The 21,726-nt window shown below is 36.0% G+C and overlaps 1 protein-coding gene across 1 annotated transcript; it reads right to left on the bottom strand.

Annotated features, from left to right (window-relative positions):
• Positions 1 to 12,361: 12,361 nt before the first annotated feature.
• LOC107594668 (pancreatic alpha-amylase-like) lies at positions 12,362 to 16,019 on the bottom strand. Its single transcript, XM_016284805.1, has 9 exons — positions 15,835 to 16,019; positions 15,571 to 15,717; positions 14,945 to 15,142; positions 14,606 to 14,836; positions 14,397 to 14,530; positions 13,445 to 13,567; positions 13,248 to 13,347; positions 13,015 to 13,136; positions 12,362 to 12,491 (listed from the first exon to the last, which is right to left on the bottom strand). The coding sequence occupies exons 1-9, from the start codon at positions 16,000 to 16,002 to the stop codon at positions 12,362 to 12,364; spliced, it is 1,353 nt and encodes a 450-aa protein (XP_016140291.1). The 5' UTR covers positions 16,003 to 16,019.
• Between the last annotated feature and the right edge of the window lie 5,707 nt (positions 16,020 to 21,726).

Below are 21,726 nucleotides of genomic sequence, written 5' to 3'. Positions count from 1 at the left end.
CGCCCCCACATGTCTACGTCACTGTGTGGGAAGATATGCATAACTCCGCCCAAATGTTCACGCAAAGAAAGAAGGCATAACTTTTATTTCTGCTGTAGTATTGTTGTTGCCGCCGCTGCCATGTCGTGGAGACGCTGTGTTTCATTGTGAAAGCAAAAATACTTTGTTTGGCCTTCCAAAAGAGGACGATATCTGCTTCGTCATGCCTAGAGTTGAACCGTGCTGGTTGCTGAGGAAATACATCAACTTTGCGCTGTGGATCGCCGGATCGGCTTTCACCGTGGACTAAGCGGAGTCCAACCCGGGGTCGTCACATGTGGTTGCTGCAAGCCCGCCGGCCACTCCTTCGTCGAATCCGTCGGCCGTGCCATTCTCAAGCCCGCCGTGTGTGACGCTGTGTGTTTCGTTGTGAAAGCGAAACTACTTTGTTTGGCCTTCCAAAAGAGGACACATCTAGAAATCAGTGGTTAAGTTGTATTTACAACACTGTTCCAGAACAGTTCAACCCATTATATTCAGATGTGTGCAGCACATTTTATGGAAGACTGTTTCCTGATCCTGGAATACTACAATGCCAGCTGTTCCAACTCACAGTCTTTAAGTAAGTTTTCATATTTAAATAATTTGCCACTGACTAATCAAACATGAGTTTTGAGCAGTGTAGAGTAATGCTTGTTGTTTTTAATTTCTCCGATCACAAATGCAGACATGGTTTTATGTTTACTCGGCGCGATACAACGCAACGCGTAAAAAGACAGTAAAAGTCATTATAATCAGTAATTATGTCCCCACTAGATGTTTTTTTTTAATGTTTTTGTCTCGTCGCTTCATCACAGTATGGTAAGGGACGTAACATTTCTGTCACACGCTTGAGGTATTCAGCCAATCACAATGCACTGGATAGCTTGCTTTTCAGACCGATGAGCTTTGTCAAAATCGACGCGTTTCAGAAAGGCGGGGTATAGAAGAGAAACAATAATGTACAGTATGTGGAAAATAATGTGTTTTTTTTAACCTTAAACCGCATAAACACATTTCATTACACCAAACACACCAAATAATGTTCTTTTTAGCAACGTCATATGACCCCTTTAAGGAGATTATGATGCAAATCATAAAATGTTTGAAGAATTCAAACTCATATCCTTTTTCTTTGTGCTGCCTGTTAAAGCAGGCCAAAATTCCCAATAAAGATATAATATTATACCTTATATATAAGGTATAAATAAATAAATTAAATAATGAATGTACTAATGGATAAACAGCCCATAAATAAATACATTTTCACATTGGGTCGAAGAAAAGATGATAGACAGGTAGAATACTTGTTCAAAATATTTTTGTCTTTTGGGGAAGTTGTGGAGAAGCAGTTTCCCTGACAACTCAGTCATAAATTATTGTGAAATTCCGTCAATCTGTCAAACCCGTCGTTTTGGAAATGTTTTATTTTTTATAAGACGTTCAAAAGTATCTCATTACAGACCAAATTATCATATCTGTCATATTTCTGTCCCAATCGCTCAGCTATTCTGAATAATTTCCAGCAGTGTATAATAGAGAAACATACAACATATAATGATCAGACACAACAATGGCATGTCAGTCAGTGAACCGATGACACAGGCAGCACCGCACACAAATATAAAAGTAAAATCCCAAAATATTCCACATTCCTAAAAGTTAAAACACAATGATTAGAATGAAATGGTTATTTCTGCCTTGGACTTCATGCAAGAGAAGCGAACCACATTTGGCTCAGTTTCATGTAGGATTAACACAGGTGTGCAGGAGTCATTGTGAGTTTTCATTCAAATGTGTGTCATCTCCCACTCAACACCCACCCTCCCCCCAGATCTTCTCCAGCTTACCTTGTTGTAACCATATGGACCCTATACAGAGGCCAATTATACTGGGAGAGTGAATTAACTTTCAAGAGAGAGAGAGAGAGGGAGAGAGAGAGAGAGAGAAAGAGCTCTCAGTAATGTGTGTGCTTTACTGCAGACTAATGCATCCTCTGATTAAAAAGAATATTTAAAATGTACCTGTAAAATAATACACTTGATTGAAGGACAGAACAAATTGAGGTAGTTGGTAATGGCTAAAAGCAGTGATATATTACATTGGATTGTCCTGTTTTATTTTTTAGTTTAATTGAATCATCTTTTTGTATTGAACTACAAGTCTTTGCATGCTACATTTTAGAAATCGCAGAAATTTACTAATAATATTTTTGTACATGTTTCAACAGTATCCCAAAATCTGATGTTAGCATGTCCAGAGAACTGGTGGACTTTCGGGATTATAGACTGCAAAAATCAGTATGCCCCCCCCCCCCCCCCCCCCCTCTTCTCCAGCTTGCCCTGCTGTAACCATATGGACCCCATACAGAGACCCATTATACTGGGAGAGTGAAGAGAGAGAGAGAGAGAGAGAGAGAGTCTGCTTCATGTCTTTTCTACAGCAGATTTATAATCAGCTCTCAATAATGTGTGTGCTTTACCAAGAGACTGCAGACTGATTCATTTCCTCTGCAAAAAAGAATATTTAATATGTACTTGTAAAATAATACACTTTATTGTAGGACAGAACACACTGAGTTAGTTGGTAATGACTAAAAGCGGTGATCTATTACAATGGATTGTCCTTTTATATTTTTTAATTGATTAATCTAATCATCTCTGTGCATTGCACATAACATCTTTGCATGCTACGTTTTAGAAATTTCTGAAATTTACTTACAGTATGTTTTTGTAAATGGAACAACAGTATCCCAAAATCTGATTTAGCATGTCCAGAAACTGATGGACTTTCAGTATTATGTATAGACAGCTAAAGTCAGTATGCTTATCTTGTTTTCTAGTAAAAATTTAAATTGAATAAAAGTTATATAAATAAAATAGTTGTATAAATAAAAACATTCTTAAGACAAGATTTATCAGTGCAGTTCTTGATTATAATCGTATCGTATCCTTTTCTTTGTAAATGGCATTTTGTTTAAAAAGGGGGAAATGTTTATCAGACATCCTGTCTCATTTTGTAACTGAGGTAATACATTTTATATGTCTGTAAAAAAACAACGACATGTATTTAAAAAAGGGGGGGGGGGGGTAAAATCTCCCAGTTGACTTTTGCCAAAATTCACCTGCCCTATAGTGGATTTTAATTGATGGCACTGTCATTTGGGCACCTGTCATTGAGGTACCAATCCTCTTAGACCTAATCAATCAAGCTGCCAGCATATAGACACTAAAGAGCAGCTCTCAGCAGAGACATTGGGACAAGCACAGTCTACACACAGTCTTGAGAAATCAAATAAGTGCAGCAAAAAAATGTGTCATTGTAGTTGGAATAAAGCATCATTAATCTGAAAAGAACATATTCGGATTATTTGGAAAGATGTGAATTAGAGACATAGTTGATTGTGATTTAATGGATCTCCTGGACTACCTGGTTATTGTTTGCTGAGACAGTGTAAGTTATTCCAACAAATTTACTTTCTCATATTTATAAAAAAAAAAAAATGCTATGATGTTGTCACACTATTAGAGGCAAGCTGTCATGGTGGAACCTGCCATTAAACAGGCTTTTCAGCAAAATGTTATAAAAATAATAAAAAATGTCAAATGTATGCATATGTAAAGTTGCATATACTGTATGATATATTGTTTTAGCCAACAAATTTTATATGTAACAACTTTTACAACATGTATTTTCCCCAATGACACACGCATTTGTGTAATTGGACTCAAATCAGTTATTTTAGTATAATTGATATGCTATTACAATTTTTTTTGCTAGTATTTTACATTCAATTTCATATTTATATTTTCTGTTTTCATACTAACTTGTCATTTTTATTAAGGTTTTTTTATATATGTCTGTATTTTAATTTCTAATACTGAAATAAAATAAGGGTTTTTATAAAAGCTATTTTAATACAAGAGTTTTTTTTAATATATATTTTATTTCAGTTAATGTTTATTTTATTTTTAATTGCATTATTTATTGTTAGTTTTAGTTAATGGTAATAAGCCTGAATCAAAACCTTATAATTACTGAAATGCAACTGATTTCTGCGTGACAGCTAGCCCTGGTCTCTCTCTCTCTCTCTTTCTCTAGCTCGCTCGATCTCGCTACTGTGTATATATGTTGTATATTTCTTTCAACTTTGTTGAAATGTATGTTTTTGGGTGTATATGCGCACACAAAATTATCAAATGACTTGCTTTTAAAGTTGTATATGTTGGGAATGAGCATGGAGGTTCACACTGGTGGTAAAAATCATGTGGCAGGTATGTGCCACAGTTTATGTGTGTGAAATCTGAACTGCAGTATGCAGTGCGGTGTTCTGGATAGATGGGTCACAAACAGGTTTTGACATATTCTAAAGCTAGTGGACCCAGCCATGCAATTTTAATGCATTGTGTTGCCGTAGGGAGTCATATATTATTGAAATATTTCTGTGGGCTTCCCTCTTGTTGAAAATGGCAAATTTGACAAAAATTGGTTGGAGATATAATTTTAAAACTGATGAAGCAGTCAGCATTATGTTTTGATTAGTTTATATGGTTTGATATTCTTTAAAAATCAATGGAAGCAGATACTTTGTGATCTATTCCTCTACATGTCAAATACCTTCCGTACTATTTACATTACAATACAGTATGTAATCTATCGGTGTGTTATTCTCTGCTATGTGATTGTGCAGAGGCACCTGTAGTGCGTCTGATGGGGATGTCATGATTCTGTGCAGAATTGCATTCCAAGTTTGTAATCACATTCTTGGCGACAACAAATAAATAAAGTTTTTTCCTCCAGGCTATCCCTGAACTACGAGACCCTTTTTTAATCTACCCACCTGCCGATATGCTTTCTGTGATTATACACGTTCATAAATATTTAACCTTTTTTTTTTTTCTCTTGGCTCCAGTGGTGTCAAAATAATTGATCTGACAAGTCACAAAATAGTTGAGCTAGCTTTATTCATGGTGTCACAGGTGCTGACAGCATAGACCTGATCTATTTTTGCACAGGCTCCAGTTATGTCAACTAATGTCATTAAAATCGGTGCTTTAAAATTGACTGTTATTCAAGTGGGAGTCACCTTGAGAAATGCAATATTACAGATAACATTTCTTCATATATTTTTAGAGTGGTGACAGGTTCATCGTGATACTTTTCTAATATCCACACCGTCGTTAAAAGGACGGTTCAGCCCCAAAAAATTTTACATTAAAGGAATAGTTCATTTAAAAATACAAATTCTGTCATCATTTACTCGCCCTACATTTGTTCCAAACCTGTATGAGTTTCTTTCTTCTGCTGGAAACAAAAGAAAGTATTTTGAAAAACGTTGGTAACAAAACAGTTGACGGTACCCATTGACTTCCATTGTATTTTTTTCCTTACTATGGAAGTCAATGACTACCATCAGCTGGTTACCAAAATTCCTCAAAATATCTTCTTTCGTGTTCAACAACTCAAAGAAATTCATGTAGTTTTGGGATAAGGGCAGGGTGAATAAATGATGACAGAATTTTCATTTTTGGGTGAACTATCCCTTTAAGCTCTTTGTGAGTTGCATGCTTTTGGATGTTCGGTAAATTTGCTAAACATGCTGTCCAATCAGGTTTTGACCATTTCCTTTGGTTTTCTATCTTTACATGAACCAGGACTAAATGTACCATTTTCTTTTCTTTTCTTTCTTTTTTTTAACCAAAAGAACCAAGAAAACCAAACTACAAGTGTAAACACATTCAAAGTCAACTCCCCAATCATCTGAAATCATGTGACCTTTGTGTGAGACGCCAGTGTGAGTCAAGCCACCTGTAATGTGTTTGTGAAGTCAAAAAAGTAATAAATCAGCTGCAATATGTTGCTCTGATTATAACCTGATAGAAAATCATCTCACAGAAGTGTGTGATAGGGTGTTTAAGCACATGGGTAATGAGAGCAGAGGCCGTGATGTGGGAGAGGTAGTGGAGGGTGGGCACGCGCTACAGTACTCATGCTTCCATCTGCTCCTTCTCATGGCAGCTCGCTCTGCAGAGAGCTCAACGGGCCCCAGGAGCATTTGGAATGGGGCCCAGGGTCCGCCTCCAACATCGCTGGCAATTACTGGATAAACACATTTGAAATAGTGCCTGTATTTGAACACCGTGGTGTTGTCATATCAGCTGCTGTCGGCTGTCAACAAACAGTCCATGGAAACGGCTGTTCAAACAATGGAGAGGAGAAAAGCATGGCTAGACCGTAAAATCTGGTGAAAAAAATCCTTGAAATATTTTAGCCACGTGTTTTGTAAATGTTTGAATAGTATTGGCAGCGCAAATGGAGATGGATTTTTTTTTTTTTTTTTTCATAAAGGGATGTTATGAAGGCAAGGACCTTCAATCACATGATATTGGAGGTGATATGAAGACTCTGCATGCCAGACTATTGTATCATTTTGTTTGTAGAATAATGAATTCACAGAGTTTCCTGATATCTGAGTGGTGTGCATAAGAAGTTCACACCTTTATGTAAAAGACGAAAAAAACTGTACAAGAAAAAAAATGTATTTATTTTTTTATTCATTCATTCATTCATTCATTTATTTTTGGAAAAACTTTTTATGAAAGGAACAATATGGTTTTATTTGTTTCTTCCTTCCCCTTGACTTTTTCTGTGGATCAGCTCCATTCCACCTCCACCTGTGACCCCTGTGGTGACTGTGAAGAATGGATAAATCGAGCAGATGAAATGATTAAACCAGAGCCAGTGGGCGGTACAGAAGACACCTAATACACTCAACAACCTAACATATCAACATATTTACTTACCTAAATGAGGACATATTACATATATACAGTATATATATATAGAGAGAGAGAGAGAGAGAGAGAGAGGTGCATAAGATAATAAGTTCAAGTTCAGAACACTCATTTGTATGCCGACATGGTTGACAGCTGTTAATGCACAATCATTGTTTTAGATCATCTAACTGTTATACTGTATAAGATTACCAATCTCCAATCCGTTGTAATATATAAGGATTTTAGTTTTTTTTTAAATTCATATAAAAAAGAAAAAAGTTAATATTAGCACTGTATTTTTTAAGTGTACTATAAAATGTTGTATTTTTGTTTACATCTAGTTTTTAATTTTAAAATATAATAGTATTATCACACTTTATTTATTATTTTATTTAAAAAACTAACTAAATATAATAATAATAATAATAATAATACCATTAACTATTTTATTTTTATTTTTATAGTTATATTTAGTGAGCATCAAACAAAATCTCCAGGTGCACTCATGAGAAACAGACTGAAAAACGAATGTGCACCACTTTTGCTTATACTGTATATCCAATAGGATATATCCAATAGTGTCAGGGAGTCTTACTACAACAACTTCTGAAAGTGAACGGTAGTGTTTTACTCGAGCATTACATAAAAATTTAATTTTAACATTAGTGTAATCATTTTAACATGAGTTTAGGAACTGAATAATAAAAATGAAAAATAAAACACTGCTTAGAATTTACTCTTTGAATTCAATATGCACTGATTCTTATTTAAGCCACAAAAGTTGTTTAGGTAAGAGCAGTGAGTGATTTTCTCTTTGTCTTTTGTTCATAGCCCCAAATATTGCAAGCTGTAGCGATATGCATATTGCGATATGTACATTTGCAATATTTCGATAATTTCGATATATTGCACAGCCCTAATTCTTATAGTGTTCAATTCTATAGTGTATACTAATTCAATCATGACCACTCTCAGAATAGTTTGGCATGCTAGTGGATATGACAGTGCTAATGTATTTGGCCTTAGCAGAATAGATCTTCTACACTGGTGCTGGTGCTGAGCAAGTACCAAAACTTGCTATTGCCAGTACATCCACAGATAAGTTAATCGGGGCATTTAAGACATGCTGATGCTGCACATATAGCATGTAAGAAATAACCTGCAGATCAATACGGGTATAGCTGGGGGAGGTAGAGGGATTCAAGACTTGCCTACAGCACACACAGAACTATTTAACCCATTAAGACATTCACATAGTCATAGCATGTTAAAGCATCACACTCTTACTTGACCTGTGTATTATTAGGAACATTTAAGACTCCAGCTTCAATATTTGACCACTGTTTATGATACAACTTGGTTGCAGTGAGAGTGCTTTTTAAATTTATGTCAGAATAAATTTTGTGCAAATTAATCAATCGATAATGTATGTTATTTTGAATAGAATAAAATACATTCATATTCAGTCACGTCTGCGGTTTATTTGTGTTCACATAGTTTCACTGAACAGTGTCCATTAGGGCTTTTTTTAGTCCAAAAAATGTGCATACTTGGATAAATATTTCTATATTTACATGTTTACTTCATATTTCTTTAAGTTAAGCAAATGTTATGCAGTAAGCTCATTGGCTGCAGATGCAACAGAGACGAATCGCCTTGTGCCATATTGTGATGATGTAGTTATTTGCAGACTGCATTAAGGATCAGTCTGCACCAGTTTCATGTATGAACTATTTATCAATTAACTTGATGAGAAATATACTTTGTTAGGTCACGCTTTATTTTAAGGAACAATTCTTGCTATTAACAAACCATTAACTACGACATTTGCCTCAGTAAACTCCTAATTTGCTGCTTATTTGTAGTTGTGAAGTTTAGGTATTGGGTAGGATTTGGGATGTAGAACATGGTCATGCAGGATATGAGCTTTATAAGCAATAATAAACAGCCAATATGTTAATAATAGGCATGCTAATAAGCAAGCAGTTAATAGTGAGAATTGGTCCCTATACAAAAGTGTTACCATTTGTTTTAACAAATAATACATTAACTACATAGTAAAATACTATTGGTTGTTGTTTTCTTGGTAGTGTAAATAATGTTTGACCTGAGAAGTGTGCCAAAGTTATGTGTAACTGGTACGTGAATTTATTTAAAATAAATGTGAGGACTTCGCCTCCTCATTTCAGAACACCACTGCACAGAAATCTATATTTAGAGAACCCATCACAGTACTACAAATAGTGAGGAAAAATGTGCAGTCCTAATCTAAATTCATCCATCTAGAATAGATGATTCAAATTTTTTTAATTTATAAGCATAATATTTGGACCTTCTGGAAACTGTTTTGCAACTGTTCCCACCTTTAGTTGATTAGGAAAAAAAGTGTGTGGTTAAGCAGTCCACCATATGTGCACTGACAGTCAAGTTCACTGTGAGCATAATAAATTATAGAGCAAGGGACAGGGGTGTAGGTACAAGGGACAGTGTTGACGGTGATGTCAAAAAACATCAGTAAAAATGACAAGTCCAAGCTTCTGACCTGCAACAGTGACACTTGAGCTTCTAATCGGAAGGTACAGCTCTCCCCTCTGTCCAACTCAGACAGACGCAGGACAGTTCAATCATTTATTGAATCCAATATGGTGCTGTGTCATCTTATAATAAACTAAAAAGTAAAAAATGAAATGTCATTAATAAATATATAATAAAATATAATTTAGAATTAAAATGTACTTATATATAGCATTTAATAAACTTAATGTTAATGTTCAGTATTTATTATTAAAATCAAAAGCTGTAATTGTTAATAGTGTTTAGAGCTCATTAATAAATACTGTACAGTGTACAGTGTTACGTTAAAGAACATTACTTAATGAGACCTTATAATGTGTTACCATATACACACACAAACACTGTTTTATATATACAGTAAAATAGAGAGTGTTAGAGAAACAAAGGTTACTCACTATTCATATAGCTGTATAATAAAGTTATTGTTTTCTACATTGTCATCAGACCAGAGTTGCCATGACGACAAAGTGGGATGGTGTGGTGAATGTCACCTTTGCTGTCTAAGCGCTCATGTCTGGAGCTCAGGTCTGTGTGTGTGTATATGTCGAGCTCTTGAGTGTGTGTGACGGGGCGCGGAGGGTGGCCCCCTGGGCCCCTGCTGCCCTGACGGCCCTGCCACAGTTGCACTCAGGTGAAACCGACGTGGTGGCAGCAGCATGAAAGCTCCAAAAAGCAGAAAGAAAACGTCCCTCCAAGATCAAAGACTGAACCCTTTTTCTCGGTAGCCAAACAGCCGATCTTGTGTCTAGATGTGGTGCTGTAGTAAAAACAACCAGAGCTCTCTTTAAGGCTAAAAACTAGGTGTGTTGACTGCAATACAGTGTTTTTTTTTTTCAATGGTCCTTACAAGATTTTTGGAGGATGCAAACTTAGTCCAGAACACTTTCTTTGATAATGCTTCTTTTTAAAGACTGAAAGCTGTCATTTCAATACTGTCTGCATTTCCCCTCACAAATTCATATGAATTAGACCTGCCTGCAAAAAAATAAAATACAATTACTTAAAGATAGTAAATAAAAAATATACACAGATAATTAATGCTGAAAAAATAACTGAGCATTTTTATAAATGCGATTTTTGGGGTTTACCTACTTTTCAGGACAACTTACAACATTCAGGAAAACGAGTAAGGCATCTCATTGTACCTTTTCTATTATAATGTACTAAACTAACACAATAGAAGCTTAGTTGAATTGGTCAAACTTACCAATAAGTTTCAGTTTAACTAATTAGCTGGTATATTGTGAACTAAGAGTGAACAATATTTTATAGCATTTATTAATCTCAGTTAATCTTAATTTCTACAGACACCTCCACATTTCATGTTGTGCTAATATTAATTTAGGCTCACAATTAAAAATGGTTTTGTGATTTGGTCCTATTTTCCCAGCATCCACTGAAGCATTAACCTATGGTTGCATTGTTTCATCATTTGTGCTTTATTTACATGGTTGTTGTTGATTTGATCGGGTTTTAATCAATCAAAGGGATAGTTCAGCCAAAAATGAAAATTAATTAGTCACCCTAATGCTTTGTTCCATTCTCCTATTCACTTAAAATCCCCCTGAAAAAATAACTGAGCATTTTTATAAATGCGATTTTTGGGGTTTACCTACTTTTCAGGACAACTTACAACATTCAGGAAAACGAGTAAGGCATCTCATTGTACCTTTTCTATTATAATGTACTAAACTAACACAATAGAAGCTTAGTTGAATTGGTAAAACTTACCAATAAGGTTCAGTTTAACTAATTAGCTGGTATATTGTGAACTAAGAGTGAACAATATTTTATAGCATTTATTAATCTCAGTTAATCTTAATTTCTACAGACACCTCCACATTTCATGTTGTGCTAATATTAATTTAGGCTCACAATTAAAAATGGTTTTGTGATTTGGTCCTATTTTCCCTTTTCCCAGCATCCACTGAAGCATTAACCTATGGTTGCATTGTTTCATCATTTGTGCTTTATTTACATTGTTGTTGTTGATTTGATCGGGTTTTAATCAATCAAAGGGACAGTTCAGCCAAAAATGAAAATTAATTAGTCACCCTAATGCTTTGTTCCATTCTCCTATTCACTTAAAATCCTTGGGACACAATTGAAGATATTTTTAAATACAATAGGTTTCTGTCCCTCCATTGACAGCCTAAGTAACTTTCACTTTGAAGGCCCAGAAAGGTAGTGAAAACATCATTGAAGTGTCCATGTTACTCCAGTGGTTTAACTTTAATTTTCTGAATTGACGAGAATGCTTTTTGAGTGCCAATCACACAATTACGACCACAACTTCCATGTTGTTTTCACTACCTTTCTGGATCTTCGAAGTGAAAGTTGCTTAGGCTGCCAGTGGAGGGACAGAAACCTCTTTGATTTCATTCAAAAAGTCTTAGGCGATTGGAACAACTTGAGGGTGAGTAATTAGTGACACAATTTTCTTTAACTTTAATTTTCTGAATTGACGAGAATGCTTTTTGAGTGCCAATCACACAATTACGACCACAACTTCCATGTTGTTTTCACTACCTTTCTGGACCTTCGAAGTGAAAGTTGCTTAGGCTGCCAGTGGAGGGACAGAAACCTCTTTGATTTCATTCAAAATGTCTTCAGTTGTGTTCCGAGGATCAACGAAAGTCTTAGGCGATTGGAACAACTTGAGGGTGAGTAATTAGTGACACAATTTTATGGTTGCTGATTCTGAAGGAAGCACGTCCATCTCCTCCAACCACCACCTCTTTCCCAGTACATCTGCCACTTTCCTTCTGACCAGAGATCACATCACAGTAGGTGCCTCCTGGCAGACCCGTGTTTAGGGTCTCGTTCAGCTCCCTAAAGCACAAGTAAATAGATTATATACTTTTGATAACAGTGACTGTAGCTATATACACAGCACATACTATAGTAGCTTGTTTTAAATACAGTTACATCTCCCAATAGAAGTACAGACTAAAATCTTCTCTCATATTGTAGCTTTCTTTAAAAATAGATTCTTACCAGTCATCATTGTTAATGACAAGGAACCCTTTATTACCAAGGCTGAAAGAGATCTGGTTTTCTCCATTGTCCCACCAGTTAGAGAATGCCTGTCCATTTACAACATTACGGAAGGCCACCATGTTTCTGTGGAGTAAGGTTTGTTTTAATTGTACATTCCCTATCATAGTTATTAATTCTTAGGTACATTAACATGCAAATGCTTGGGGTATGATTTCTCTTATGCATCAAGGCTGCTTTTGTTTGCTCAAAAATACAGTAAAAACAGTAATGTTGTGAAATATTCTTACAACCTAAAATGAATGTTTTCTATTTTAATATATATTTTCACATTTATTTATGTGATGGCAAAGCTTATTTTTTATTTAATTTAATTTGCCTTTTAAATTTGAAAGATTTTCTTTTTGAATAAAAGTTTTTTGAAACATTAATGTCTTTTTTGATTAATTTAATGCATCCTTGCTGAATAAAAGTATACATTTTAAAATAATTAAATTATAAGTAAATAATAATAATAATAAATCTTATATACCTCAAAAGGTATTTTTACAAGTGTAAGGCATTTTGCAATGAAACTGTAGGATAAGGCATTTCGCAATGAAACTGCAGGATAAGGCATTTCGCGATGAAACTGTAGGTTAGAACTCACTTGATCTGACGCCATCTGTGCTCACAAACCCAGCCATCTCCACAGGTAGAGTCGGGGTTGATGGGAACAGGTTTGGTGGATCCATCACCATTGCTGGGGGGTCCCTGCCAGTCATTTTGGTCCTGAGTAATGAGAAAGTGACCAATTATTCAGAGAGAGAGGAAAAAAACACTTAAACCAGATTAGCATTTTTTTCTTTTCTATTTTCCACTTGACTAAGCTTAATCATCTACCTGTCCATTCACGATGTTGCGGTCCCACCGGTAGCTGGACATTACTCTGGTAAATCCATATGGATGGGCCAACATAAAGGCTACAGCCATTTTGTAAAGCCTAGGAAAAGAAGGATGAATACAGATGAAAGGAAATGTTATGTTTTCACTTGCCAAGCAAATGCTGTTTTGTAAATGAAAATAAGATGAGGTTGCACCTGGCATCCCAGAATGTCACAATAGATGCACCTCCAGCACCATGTCCTCTCTGGTTATCGTGGTTGTCAACAAACACCAGAGATTTATCAGAAGACAAGAAACCCCAACCTTCACCCCAGTTCCTGAAACGAAAAGCAGCTCATCTGTCAATTTTAGGTTGCAAGAAACAATAAATATAACCGGATGACAAAACAGAGCTAATATCCTTGAAAAATGTTTAAATGAACAATAAGGTTCACATATTTATGCAATATTACACTCAATATCAACTTCTTGTTCTGTTTTATTGTTCAAAAGTTAACATGGAATAACTTTTACTTCATCTTACTTCATCTATTTTTGTTACACTATTGTAAATATTTCCAATTACCGTAGAACTATTGTGTGCCTCCGGGCAACAGCAGTGGTGCTTCATTCCTGCCCTTCCATTATTCTATTTCTTACTCGTAAAAAACTGTCCCTCGTATTGCTCCTGAATGAATCAGTGTTTTAAACAAATTGGCAGAGTGAATAATTCAATTGCTCAATCTTATAAACAGTCACTTGTTTCATTCATGAACATCAGTGTTTTGAAAAAATGGGGTGAGTGAAAAATTAAATTACTTAAATAAAAACGCTCACTTGTTTTTGAATGAATCTGTATTTCAAAACAAATCAGCTGAATGAATGATTAAATTGCTCATGCAATTTAAAAAGTGTCACTTGTTTGTTCCTGAATGAATACATATTTTGAATAAATCTGTTTATAATTTATTAATGATTCAGTGACTCACTCGTACAATTACTTGACACCACCTAACAATGGCGTAATGTTGTAACCACTAATAGTTCAACAGATTGTCTGGAATGTGCAAACACAGACAAGTGGAGTAATACAAACAGTGGAAAGTCGCAGTGCTATTGGACTGTACTTTATAATTAATAGTAATGTAAATCCGCAACTTTACTTACTTGACGTAGGAGAGTTTTTCTCCATTCCATTTGCGGATGATATTGCCCAGCCTGGCACCATACTTGAACTCAGTCACCCTTCCAATTCCAGTGTATTCGCCTGATGTAATGGGCTCCCCACCGAGATCAATAACCTAATAACATACCAAATAAGTCACTAACATATTTTGCCACCTTTATATATTTCTTTTGGAAATGAATGGAAATACCTCTTGGAAGATGAAAGGCCTGGAACCAGATGAAAACCACTTTGTGTTCAGATTATTGAGACGGCCATAGACAGCAGAAAGATCACCGGGCCACATGTGCTTGCAGGCGTCCACTCTGAACCCAGCCACTCCCATGTCAATCAGCTTGTTCATGTAGTCGGCCACCTTACCACGCACATAGTCCTTCTCCAAAGCCAAGTCCAGAAGACCAACCAGACGACAGTTTCTCACCTGCCATCATTACAGCGCTCAGATTTGTAATACGAAAACAACAAAAGTCCACTCTGCACAATAAATCAATGGTTGAAATTAGCACTTTGACATAATATCATCTCATACTTGATTGATATCCTGGTAGTTCTCAATGTTTCCACTGCCAGTGTTGCATTTGCCGTCATTGAAGTCCAAGTTGGAGTAAGGAACTGTAGGGAAATCCTTGCTGTTGGCATCGAAATATGAACCACAACTTGAGTGGGTACCGGCTCCACCACCTGCTCCACACATGTGGTTGATGACTGCATCAACATATATGTTCACCTACAAAACAAACAGAAAACTATTAATTTTACACAGGAGAAATAAAGTAATACACTAGTTATACTCTATTTGTCATTTATATTTACCCCAACATTGTTGCACCTAGTGATCATGTCTCTCAGCTCATTTTCATTTCCTGATCTGGAACACAGATTGTAACCGATTGGCTGATATCTCTGCCACCAAGGGTGCCAGGGGTTTGTGACAACAATGCTCTCACTTGGAGGGGAGATCTGAAATGGGAAATCAATATGTTATTATTATTATATATTTTTTTTGTTTTGTTTTTTATCAAAAGCACCTAAAAATATGAACTCCTTGCTTAACTATAATGCTGCATTTCTACAAAACAAACAGAAAACTATTAATTTTACACAGGAGAAATAAAGTAATACACTAGTTATACTCTATTTGTCATTTATATTTACCCCAACATTGTTGCACCTAGTGATCATGTCTCTCAGCTCATTTTCATTTCCTGATCTGGAACACAGATTGTAACCGATTGGCTGATATCTCTGCCACCAAGGGTGCCAGGGGTTTGTGACAACAATGCTCTCACTTGGAGGGGAGATCTGAAATGGGAAATCAATATGTTATTATTATTATATTTTTTTTTTGTTTTGTTTTTTATCAAAAGCACCTAAAAATATGAACTCCTTGCTTAACTATAATGCTGCATTAAAAAATACCTGAACTCCACCAAAGCCATTTGGTCCGAGGTAGCGCTCACACTCCGCTGCAATATCAGCCCAGCGCCACTCAAACAGGTGGACGATGGCAGTTTTTCCATCTCTGGTGTTTGGGTTAAACTGAGCAAGGCTCAGTCCAAGCAGCGCTGCCAAGATTAAAAGTTTCATCCTTCCCTGGTTCAGAGAAAAACCTACAACAAAACCTAGGCTCATGTTCAGTTTATATACAAAATGGCATTTCCCCTCTGTCCAATCAGGGACCTCAAAGGTTCGGGAAAGCCACTTTGAACAGGTGAAAAACACTGTCCATTTCCCATGGTTCAAACTAAAAATACAGATGTCTCTAAATAAACTTATCAGCATAAACATCAAGATATAAACACTGTTAGGTAACAAATTAAAATAAACTTGTTATGAAAAAATATATATATTTCGCCCCCACGAACTCACCGACATCACAAAAATTAAGAAAAGATGAAAAAACACCATTGAATCACCTGCTATGTAATAAGGTGAATATTCACAAATATTATGCGATAAAATTAATTAAAGAAAACACCCTATTCATTTTGAAACGTTAAGATTTATAGTCCCTGGCTTACCTGGTTATATACAAACACTCATTTGGCTGGGCTCTAAAAGTTTATTTTTACTACTACTAATATAATTAACTACTACAATACTTGTTTATATAAATCCTTATTGCGTACGATATAAGTAACATACTAAAATAAATTAAATATTAAACCTCTCTGAATTATGTTATATTTTTGTTAAAAAAAATAGGGGTAAATGTAGCTTGCCAAATTACAAGAAAAGTAGGGAAAATAAATATATTATTTTTCATTGATTTGTATATAAGTGAATTTTATAAATGAAAAATCTATTTTAAAATATAATTTTTATAATCTAAAATTTACTTCAGTTTATGGCCCTCAATCAAGTTAGATTTTTTGTCTCTGTAGGGGGGGGGTGCTTCTAAATTCTAATTTGTGCATCCACGATTCCTTTCCTCTCTTCCTTTCCTCACGTCTTAGCTCCACCCCTTCAGCATGCGAGGGAAGGATTGCAAGGAGAAGACACGTGGACGGAGGAATTGAATCAGGTGAAATGATTGATTACATCTTTAATTGATTATGTCTTTAATTAATTTTTCCGTACATTTCTGCCATATGTACATTAACTGACAGTCACCACTGATAAGCTACCACTAAATATTGTAGAAACTTAATTTGCTGTAAAGTTGCTTTGCAACGATTTGTATCGTGAAAAGTGCTATACAAATAAAATTGAATTGAATTGAATTGAAATTATATATCCTCACTCCTTTTATTATTAAAATGATATATCCTCACTCCTTCTGATGACTTCAAAGCGTCATCAGCTGTGCTAAAGGGATCTGCCCTTATGTTGTTAAAGTTTGTTATTTAAGACATTCATAATAAATATTAATAAAGCAAGATGCCCTGTTTGAAATATGACATGTATGGTTTATTTAAACTGCAAAGGTAAAATATAAATTAAAATTATTGCAACAGATGTGAAGGGGAGGAGAATGTATACGTGCGTCAGGTTTTTCTATGAAAAACACTTCCACAACGGATACACCTCATGACTCCTCTGGAAGCCTCCTCACTCCTCGATCCTCGCCTCCTCGAGGTGCAATTGAGATGGTCCTCACTGCAGAACACAAGATCCAGGGGGCGTGGTTGGATCCAGATCCAACTAATCCCACCTTACATATACCTAAACCTACCCGTCTCCACCCCCTGATCCCTAAACCCACCCATCTCCACCCCTAAACCTACCAAACTCCACGCCCTAGATGTAGATCCAACCACGCCCCCTGGATCTTGTGTTCTGCAATGAGGGGCTACTGGTGCAATTAGAGAATCAAAATGGTTGAGCTCGATCGGTTTCCGGGTCGTAGGATGGAGGACGGAGGAGCGAGGAAACGTGGAGGGATATTGAGAAGCACCCGGGGTTAAAGTGCCCCTATTATGCCATTTTTAAGGTTGCTAATATTGTTTTATGAGTCTCCTAAAACAGGTTTACATGCATGCAAGTCCATCCAACAAGAATGGGGCGTAATAGGGGCACTTTAAGGCTAGAAGGCTGCAAAAGCTACTGGGCATGCACAGTTGCGCACATCAATATATTGTAATTTTTCTCACGCTGTACAACAATAATGACTATTTTTGCATTATTGTAAGGGGTAGGTTTAGGGTTGGGGTAGGTGTAGACATTAATTAAACAATCTAATCGGTATAAAATTCTATTTATTACCTTATTTGCTCAATGACTCCCAAAAGATTTGTTTAATGATTCATTTTTCCAAACCCCTCCTTTGTGTGACGCTAATCTGCAGTGATTGATCTGATTGGTCTCATTTTCATTTCTTAATGCATGATAAAGCAGCCTTTGTGAGCCCAGTGCTGCTTTGTGTACAGCGTTACCGGGGAAACCGATATTTTACCGCTCCAAAAGCAGCACCTAATAGTAAAGAATGAATTTGCATTTTCGTTCAGGCCAACGCAAAAGACCAACAAGTGGGCAGGCAATATGCTAATGTTTCATGTTGACATCAACATGAAACGACATGGGATTCGTTTTAAAAATGACTCATTTCAATTATTCAGAATTGACTCTTTCTTTTGAGAGACAATAATTTTATACACGGTGCACTTTCAGATTTAAAACTTTGCAGGATGTTTTCATTCACTTACAGCTGTGTTACACACTGTATGAAAGGTAATTTTCAAAAACCCATAATAGGGACACTTTAATCTGTAATTTTTGGCCACCTTTTTGCGATAGATGATAGCCTCTATAATTTCTTCAACAAAACATGTGGACATCACAACCCTTACAAAAATTAACCATGGTTGTATCATAGTAAAACTGCTTAATTTTCTTTTGCATGATTTCTGAATGCTTGAGACTATAAAATCAATCAGACAACTGTATAAATTCATTGCCATGGGTTACTGTCCATAGCTACTATTGTAATTTGTAAATAATACAATTTAATTACAATTAATTTATCTATTTACTTTTATACTCACACACATATTCACTTCACTATATTTTATTAAAGTTCTATTTTGACCCCTATAGTAGGCCCTAGGTGTTTTTATTTTTTTATTTTTTTACTTCCATAATATTTGAGGGAGGGGGGGGGCACAACAATACAATTCTACTTAGGGCACCAATTTGGCCAGCAGCGGCCCATCCCAATTATATCGATCAGTGGACAAAACACATAATATTGTGTTTAAAATATAACACAATATCAACTTCTTATTTACTGAACTGTTGTGTAAAATCTAGGGCTGTCAGTTTAACGCGTTAACAATTAATTTATGAAAAAACGTGATACAAATATTTTAACGCAGTTAACGCACTGGCCCCGCCCCCAGAAATGTACGTCATCTTACATTTCATACAGTTGAATGTAGACGCAACATGATGCAGAGCAACAACTCCATAAATGCAGTTAAAGCCCTAAAATTCAAGATATTGGGGCAATAAATGCCCCTGTATGAGTTTTTTGTCTCATATTTATATCATATGAAGTGATATCACACGAGCAGCGAGAGCAATATCACACAAGTGCTGTTTGTCCCGAATATAACGAGTTCAAATGTGATTTTATATAACAGTTCAGTAAATAAGAAGTTAATATTGTGTTATATTTTAAACACAATATTGTCCGTTTTTGCTCAGTTTTGCCAACAAAAATAATAGGCTATAACCTATAAAGCCACAGCAGAATTGTCTCCGATCAACACAGCTGTGTTTAGTTTCTGAATGAATCCGTGTTTTGAAAGAATGGGGTGAATCAATGATTCAAAGTCCCATTCATAAAGAGAGCCGTTTACGGAATTCTGAATGAATCAGCCATTTGAACGAATTGAATTAACGAATGAATGACTCATAAAGACATTTACTGCCGCCTGCTGGCAGTTTTAGTTTATTATTTAGAATATTATTTAATAAAAAAAAAAAATGGGAAAAAAATCTTTAAAGGGATAGTTCACCCCAAAAAATTTAATTATGTCATAATTTACTCAAACCTGAATGACTTACCTTTTTTGTGGAACATAAAAAAGGTATTTTGAAGACTGTTGGTAAATAAGCTGTTTTGGTTGCCAATGACTTCCATTGCATGAATGAAAAAAATAGATGTTTCTCAAATGTTCTTATTTTATGTTCCATAGTTTATGTTAGATAGCCTAAACGTTTATGTGTAATACATTTTATGTTGAATCAAATAAAATATTTATTTCTAAAGCTACTATTTGATATGTCTACTTAATGCATTCTCACTTAACACACAAATAGCTTTAAGTAATATATTGGGGGTATTTTCAAAGCCAAATTTAATTTGTGATTATTTAGATTAATTATCGAAACATCATGTAATTAATTAGATTAAAAATTTGAATTGACTGACAGCCTTAATAAAATCACATTTAAACTTGTGATATTCAGGACAAAATCAGCACTTGTGTAATACTGCTCTCAGTGCTCGTGTGATAGCCGTATCTTATGATATAAAAATATGAGACAAAACTCATACAGGGGCATTTTTGACACAATATCTTACATTTTAGGGCATAACTGCATTTATGGAGTTGTTGCCCTGCATCATATTTTCAACAGTCTACTGTTTGAAATGTAAGATGACAATTTAATGATAAATAGAGGAAGAATGTAATAACTAGAAAACAATAAATCAATACATGTATAAATAAAATGCACTAACCCCATCCTAACACTTATATGGGTTTCCCTGAAGAAACTGAAGTGAACATGCCATATGACAGGTGACTGATGCCATTTGTCAAAACACTTTCAAACACAACATCTGCAGAGGCTGTCACAGTGTCTGGTTGTGGTGCCCTGGACTGGCCACTTGAGGGCGCTCTTCCTGTTTCTATGTTTTATGTGTTAAACTCCATTTCCCATAGTCCCTTGCTTGTTAATTCTGTTCTGATCAGTAGCACCTGTTTATCATTTACTCATTACCCCATCTATATATACCATGCTCACTCTGTCTGTCTTTGCTGCTAGATTGTATTTGTCTTCTGAGTTCTTAGTTGTTTCATGTTCTTTGTGTTATCTGTTCTCTGTGTTTTTGGATTACCTTTTGCCATGTTTTGTTCTATTCTGTTTAATTTGTTACTTAAAAAATAACTGCACTTGGATCTACTTTGTTTTCTCCTGGCATTCCATGACAGAATCTAGCAGCCACTACAAGATCCAGCAGTTTGTTTTTCTTTTTACCTTTTTTTTTGTGGACCATGGACATTCGTATTATTCCTTCTGCTTCGAAGGAGCACAAGGCTCAGCTCCGGATGTTGGTGGATCTTCGCCAACAGGGGATGGAGATTGGAGGTTTCGTTCAGACCTTTTGGAACTTTGCAGTAGGGATGGAACTTTATGACTCTGATTTAAAGAAGATTTTTAATGATTTAGACAACCCCGTGCCTCCTTGGGAGATGGGTGGGCTTAAGATTCTTGACTTTTGGGGTCTCATTGAGTATCTCCGTTACCGCAACTTGGTCATGTCATGTCGGTCTGAGTCCCTTGCAGTGCCCACGGAGATGCCCGAACCCGCTCCAGGGGATAGCGAATCATCAGCCCGCTCCAGTCCGGGAGCTCACAGAGCCCACTCCAGAGCCCGCTCCAGTCTGGGAGCTCACAGAGCCCACCACCTCTGTCCTTCAGACTCCCACTAAGCGGCGGAGGGTGAGAAGGAGGGCAGGAAAACCCTCTCCAGAGCCCGCTCCAGAGCCGGTGAGCCCGCTCCAGAGCCGGTGAGCCCGCTCCAGAGCCCACAGAGCTCATTCAGGAAGTCTCTCCAGTCCGGGAGCTCACAGAGCCCAC

The sequence above is a fragment of the Sinocyclocheilus grahami genome, unplaced genomic scaffold, assembly GCF_001515645.1.
Source record: "Sinocyclocheilus grahami isolate Dianchi unplaced genomic scaffold, SAMN03320097.WGS_v1.1 scaffold188.1, whole genome shotgun sequence".
NCBI lineage: Eukaryota > Metazoa > Chordata > Actinopteri > Cypriniformes > Cyprinidae > Sinocyclocheilus > Sinocyclocheilus grahami.
The sequence above is the reverse complement of the archived record's forward strand: the minus strand, read 5'-3'. Positions and strand labels throughout refer to the sequence as shown.

What these genes read in the sequence shown, in the direction of transcription:
- LOC107594668 (XM_016284805.1), bottom strand. Translation starts at nt 16,002, where the DNA reads ATGAAACTTTTAATCTTGGCAGCGCTGCTTGGACTGAGCCTTGCTCAG. An exon ending in GGCCTTTCATCTTCCAAGAG is followed by an intron (nt 14,531 to 14,605) that starts GTATTTCCATTC and finishes GTATGTTATTAG; the next exon opens with GTTATTGATCTCGGTGGGGA. An exon ending in GAAAAACTCTCCTACGTCAA is followed by an intron (nt 13,568 to 14,396) that starts GTAAGTAAAGTT and finishes TTTTCGTTTCAG; the next exon opens with GAACTGGGGTGAAGGTTGGG.